The sequence below is a fragment of the Notolabrus celidotus genome, chromosome 15 (assembly GCF_009762535.1).
Source record: "Notolabrus celidotus isolate fNotCel1 chromosome 15, fNotCel1.pri, whole genome shotgun sequence".
NCBI classification, from domain to species: Eukaryota; Metazoa; Chordata; class Actinopteri; order Labriformes; family Labridae; genus Notolabrus; species Notolabrus celidotus.
Window position 1 is genome coordinate 26,673,121 of NC_048286.1, and position 6,661 is coordinate 26,679,781.

Below are 6,661 nucleotides of genomic sequence, written 5' to 3' on the forward strand. Positions count from 1 at the left end.
CTCCCTCCCTCTCTTTCTCTCGCTCTGCAAAGATCAATATGAGCTTCTGTGTTTGTCTGTTCGGCGCTGAAATGAGAGTGGGCAGTCAAGCCCTGCTGGAGTCTTTCATTAGTCTGACGGTGAAAGTAGGCACAGAGAGGGAAAGGTATGATGGCAGAATATGACTCAGTATTTTAGCCCACACAGTCCCATTACTGACAGGATTAATTACTTATGTAAGTGTGTGTGGAGGGGGAGTGAAAGTTAAGTGGGCAGCCAAAACTCTCCAGCTCAGCCTCCAGGAAGGCCTGTTTATAAGAGCCTGCTTATAACTCAGACTGCTGATACGTTTAAACACAATATTTGACATCTGATTTACAGGGATCTCATCGCCGCTCATGTCCACACTTGGCCTGAATATGTCTGCCGCACGTCTGCTGCTGTATTTATGTAAATCTGCGCCTGGATTACATTTCTTGCTTCCCCTTCTCCATCTCTTGTTGGGATTATAAAGTGGGCGTATTTCATCCTGAAAATATAGAAATCAAATCACAATGTGATACTTCAGCTCTGGAGTTGAGAAGTGAGTCGCTGAGTGAGCAGAAGGAATTCATTTAATATGTCTTGGTGTAATTAGCTGATAAAAGTCAAGTTATTAAAACTGCTTTCAATTAAAATTGCAATTTCCAACATGATGAAGCGAGTAGGTCTTCACGGAGGAAATCATTTTCTTTTGAGGTCCTTGCAGTTATCTAAGAGCTCTGTTTATCCAGCTCCTCTGAGCCGGTCGGGTAATCTTTAACTTAAATGAACAGAACTATGTGAGCTTCAGTCTTTGTAACGCGGTTCCCTTCCCTCCATCAGACCAGTACCCGACATCGTCTCACTCCGCCGGTAAATGGGACAAGGTGGTGGAGGACATCAGTGAGGAGGAGAAGAACGAGAAGCTGGAGGGAGACGCAGCGCTCAACAAGCTCTTCCAGCAGATCTACTGCGACGGCTCGGACGAGGTCAAACGAGCAATGAACAAGTCCTTCGTAAGTGACAAATCTGTGCTGCTAATGATCATCACATTACAACACCAGACTACAACATCCAGCAAACACCAACCAGAGAGATCACTGTCTTACAAAGGGAATTCATTTACGCAGTGGTATCCTTCCATGCTCTCTCAGGGCTTCCCAAAGTGTGGGTCGGGAGACACAAATGGGGGGGTCGTGAGACGTCTTCCAGAATGTTTTTTTTTAAGTTATCTAAAAATAGTACATTTTACCCATTATAGTAAGAAATATCAAGTGGAAATAAAACCTTTAAAATAGAACATGGAATGAGTTTTCTGCCTCTCTTTTTGCCAGATGACTCCTAAGTTTAGGGTTAGTGAACATTCAGTTATGAAAAGCATCAGTAGCAGTAGGTTAATTCATTACTGCACAGGAAACACAGCCACATGCTCATATAGGTAGGCTAATTTTCTGCAGACCAGCTAAATGAAGCCACATTAAATCATTTTGAGTGACAGTGGGGGTCGCAAGTCTTTGGCACCTATATCTTGAGGGTTGCGGGCTGAAAGGTTTGGGAACCCCTGCTCTAAAGGCTGTACCTTTAGTAAACTATGAGATTACTGTAACATAAAAAGACTCAATCCACCATGTCTTCTTGGGTTGGTTAGACAGAGAGGGAAAACCTTCAAACTCCATCCAGGAGCTGCAGCTCGTCTGCAATCTGCATTCCTGTGATCAACACCAGCTGAGCCTACCTCTTAAAGGAAGTCAGCCTTGGGTGTTACATACAGTATGTATGTGGTAACAGATAGTTAGTCTCTCCTTTTGTGAGAGTGCAAGAAAAGTGCAAGGTTGTGCTAAGAGCACGGTGAAGTGCAGGCTTTCCATGGCTTGTTTAAGTCACAGCCAGCAGAGAGTTTTCAGATAACCTTGATAACCAGTGTTTGCTGCACTGAGTGAATATAACACTGATTTAAATCATATACACAGGATTGCTTCATTATCAAGTGAAATAATTAGCAGGAGCTAGGAATGAATCCGTCTAGAGACCATAATGGCTGAATTCAGTCAGATCTGTGTCCGTTCCGTCTCCGATCCATCACGGCACCAGATCTGATTGGTTTCTATTCGAGTTAACTTCCACTGGATCCACTCCGTTGCGCCCCACCTCCTTCTCTGATCCGGCAGGTCGGAGCCCTCCAGATCAGATACGCAAGACTTCTCTTGGATGTCCGAGCACAACGCATTCTCAACAGAGAAGATCTAGCGGGACAGGAAGTCAGGCACCAAAACAAAATGAAAACATCCGGTTAATTTCCAGAATAAAACACTGCGTTATCACCAGATCGTTTTTCACTTAACTACAACAATAGACTGTCATGATGAGCAGAGCCAGGCCTGGAGTCAACAAGTCAGAGGTTTTCTGAGGCCAATAAAGACGACATGGATGAGGAGAGGAGTCGGATAATCATTGATTCAGTAATTACCGTGGGAAAACCTCGGTCTCGTGACTCCAGTCATCCGGCGGTCCTGCTCCGTGTTTTAGTCTGAAACAAGGCAGGTGGGTGTTGACACAAAGAGCTGGACTGCAGCAGATCAGAGACAGACCGGACATGAATCTGGTTGAAGTCTGATGTAAGGCAGGGAAGAGACAAGGGTTATAACGATATCTTATGAGACTTTTGAAAATCGGTACATAAAGGGTACAGTTTCAATCAGTGAGATGAAAAAATAATCATGCAAACCTGTTTTAACAGCAGAGGGTCTTATCTGCCTTTGACCTCTCATGCTCAGCGTCTGAACATCTCTTACTGCTGTAGCTGAATAGAGGCGCAGCGACTTGGCGGCAGATACTGCAGTTGAGGAATCATTTCCAATGTAGACAATACAGAGGGGGCCCATAAAAGGATATTTGCCATTTTTGCAATTTTTTTCATCCCCAAAGGATCGCGATCTACTATCAATAAACTAGTGGACAATCTCTCTCTCGCTCTCCTCCTTGTGTACGTGAGGCGAGTAGTGTCTCCACAACTGCTCTGCAGGTCGCACAGAGAGAGAGAGACGGCCTGAGTTTGTCCTGAGGGGGCTATGAATGTGTGAACCAAGCTTCATTGCTTTCCTTCAATGTTGTCAAGACATTGCACCCACAACCATAAACATCAACCTGCTGATGCTGGAAGGAAATCTCTGCAAACAACCTGAGAGGTGTTTGTTGATTTGTAGCGGCCGTCCTCTCGCTGTCTTTCCACCTCCATTTGAACAAGTTACTCATCTGTGTACTCTGCTTCAAAAGACATACAGTCAACCATCAAAAGTGAAATGAGTCACTATCGTCATTCCACTGGACAGCCGGCAGTTGTTCTTATTTTAGAAAATCATATAGCAAACAAGCCCTCTCCAGCACGCCCACACTGAATTGACAGCAGCCCACAGTCACAAACACTCAGGACAGTTCAGCTGTCTCAACATAAACTCTGTTTAACCAACGATTTATCTGACTTGTGTTAAAGTGTCTGTAATAATGATCATTACATTCAAACTACAAAATATCTACATCCCTTCTTTTCCTTTATTTGAATTCATTTTTTATTACTTTATTGCATGGAACACAATTTCAACTTTCCAGATCACTGTACTTTTAAGTACATTGCATTTTTCCCCCATATTGTTACATACATTAAATGAAAAATGACATAACAATAAAAAAAAACCCAAACTCAAAACAACCAAAAAATAAAAAATAAGAAATAAAACACAGTACGAGAAAAAGGGAACAAAAAAAAATAAAGTAAAAATAAAAAAGTGGGTTGGGTGGGGGGGTGCTCTAGTGCTTTTCTATTCTTGATGTAAGTTTATGAAATTGTTCATTCTGCCAAGTCTGATTTTAATTCTTAATTAATTCCTTTATTTTAATTCAAGCACAAACAAACCTACAGAAAACAATAAGCCACACTTTTCATTGCTGTAATGGAATATGACCAAGTGGCTACCTTCGGTCGTCAGAATTGAGTCCAATGCGGAAGTGTTAAAAACTGCAGTTCTTCGAGTTTCCGCTTGAGGCTGTCTCTGGAAGTCCCGGAAACCACATACACACCAATTCAAAAAAGCCGATCTTTACAACAGAAATAAACACGTTTACAGCGGGAACACTGTAGCTGTTGGTGAGGAGGCGCAAAGCCCGCCTCTTTACCTCTCATGAGCTCAACAGAAGTTAGGTTGAGTTCAGCATTTCCAATATGGTTCCTGCCGACGAATGGCTTCAAAACAGCGCTTCAGAAACAGATGGGTGACGTCACGGATACTACATCCATTATTTATCCAGTCTATGGTTGCGTCTCAAAGCTCTTAACATCCAATCGATCCGTGATGCTTTAGTGACTGTTTTAAGGTCCGTCTTTTCTCTATTAATACATTTTTTGTTTGAGGCGATTTAAAAAAAGAAAATCTAGATTTTCTCTGTAATCTACTCCGCTATTTATAAATATTTAAGGAAAAAATCATGTTGAAACTGAAGATAAAACCACACACCTCATGTCCTGTACCTCTGCTTACATGTGATGCAGTTTATTTTATTTATATGTGTCTTCAGGGATATAGGAGACACTTTCTATTTATCTGCAAAAATGTGAAGTTTGATGAAAGATATACTTGCACTACATCTATCCCAATGGGGAAATTGATCTTTTTTCAGCAATAGCATAAAGAATTTAGTTTTCAAGGAGGTTAATTCTAGAAAAGACACATTTTTTTCCAGTGGAGATACTTTAATTTTTTACTTTTTTTAAGTAGTTTTGGTTCATGGTGCTTAATGTCACAGTCAAAGAAATGATTATTTTCATGAGATGGAAAATTAAGTCTCTTTAAGTTGTACTGCTTTGTTTCAAGCTAGACATCTAGCTGAAAGTTATACTGCTTTTATGACTATTTTCAGGAGAAAAACAGAAAATCGATTTAAATCGTAAAATGAGTTTTTTGTAAAAAAGAAATTGAGGATTTTATTCCTAGGCCATATCGCCCAGCCCTACAACAGACGTCCAACTAATGAGCCTCTGTAAGAATGAATTAATATGCACAGAAAGATGTTTGTAAGAGTTCATGACTGCAGCTAAAAGCTTATTAATGATGGGGATGAATAGAGGCACTGACATCAGCTACCCAGGACACGCCCCCTCCGTCGGCGTGAGTTGCCAGCATTTTGTACAGAGAGACCTTAGTGCTGCTGCTGCTGTGTTTTTAGTTTGATGTTTGAAACCTGAACCTCACCTCATCCACACTTCCATTACACGGCACACTGTACATGTTCCTGCAACTCTTTCACATCGCAACATTGTCGCTGAAAGGACACATCATGCATCTCTCTGGGTTAGATAACACGATGACCTCACGGTGGTGGAGAAGTGCTGTACAAGTAGGAAAGATTTGCTGTCATCTCAAACATCCGACCTAAAGCTTGAGGTGTTTAAACATTCATGGCCGGTTGTCATTTCTGCGTTTGGAGCTTTAGACCTTTAGAGGGGTAAAGGTCAGCTGTAATGGACATCAGCTGTTTGAGTTTTTTCTCTTTTTAGTCCAGAATAAAAGACCGAAAATAGAAAAAAGAAGAAGTTACTGGTCAATAAATAATCCAGCTTCTTCAGCAATATGTGTGCAGTCAGCTGCAGTTAGGTGTTCTCTGTCAGCATTTTTAAGCAGGTAAGAAGGTGTTACATAATCAGAGTCCACTGGAGTTAATTCCCTGTCTCTCTCTCTCTCTCTCGCGCTCTCTCTCTCTCTCTCTCTCTCTCTCTCTCTCCCTCTCTCTCTCTCTCTCTCTCTCTCTCTCTCTCTCTCTCTCTCTCTCTCTCCCTCTCTCTCTCTCTTTCTCTCCCTCTCTCTCTCTCCTCTCTCTCTCTTCTCTTTCTCTCTCTCTCTCTCTCTCTCCCTCCTGCAGATGGAGTCAGGTGGTACAGTCCTGAGCACCAACTGGAAAGACGTGGGCAAGAGAAAAGTGGAAGTTAGCCCACCGGACGACGCAGAGCATAAGAAGTACTGAGCACCTCCTGTCCCTATCTCTCCCTGCTTTCACTTCTTCCCCTTCTTCTTTCTTCACTTTCGTCCATCTTCCTCCTCTTCCTCCTCGTCCTCATCTTCCTTGCAGCCCCTCAGTCATGCTGTTGCTCCGTCCTTCTCACTAAGTGCAGGGAGCTTCAGTGTTCCCACTTTCTGTTCTTTGCCTACTCTCTGCAATAACCAACAACCTTATGGGGTCAAATAACTTCCCTCATCTCTTCATTGGACTCGGTTTCTCTCCTCTGAAAGGCCCGTGGACTCAGAGATTCAGAAGTGACTGACAGACGTGAACTTTTCAATCTGCTTTTAGAAACATCATTCTTCTCTCCTCCTCCTCCTCTCTTTTCCTCCTGGTTGTTTCTCAGCCTTTCTTTTAAGGAGCCTTTTTATGACTTCTGTTATCAGCTCTTGTATAAAACTGTAAAATTGTTAAAAATAATACCAGTTAAAGTTTAAATGAAGATTCTGATTTCATTTCTTGGCTCTTCTCTGTTCACTCAGTAAAAAGTCAACAGCAATACTGACTTGTCTGAGGTCTGTGTGACACGTCAGCCAGGGGCTTATTACTGCTCGCTCCCTCAGTGTGATTCAAGCTTCAGTGTAAATAAAAGATTTGTTGTTTGGCTCACAAA

The 6,661-nt window shown here is 42.2% G+C and overlaps 1 protein-coding gene across 1 annotated transcript in view; it reads left to right on the forward strand.

Annotated features, from left to right (window-relative positions):
- The window catches only part of sugt1 (SGT1 homolog, MIS12 kinetochore complex assembly cochaperone), a 31,578-nt gene extending 24,917 nt beyond the window's left edge, over nt 1-6,661 (forward strand). The window contains exons 12-13 of the mRNA XM_034703565.1: nt 844-1,016; nt 5,911-6,661. Coding sequence (XP_034559456.1) covers nt 844-1,016; nt 5,911-6,012 — 275 coding nt within the window. The 3' untranslated portion in view covers nt 6,013-6,661. The remainder of the gene's footprint in view (nt 1-843; nt 1,017-5,910) is intronic.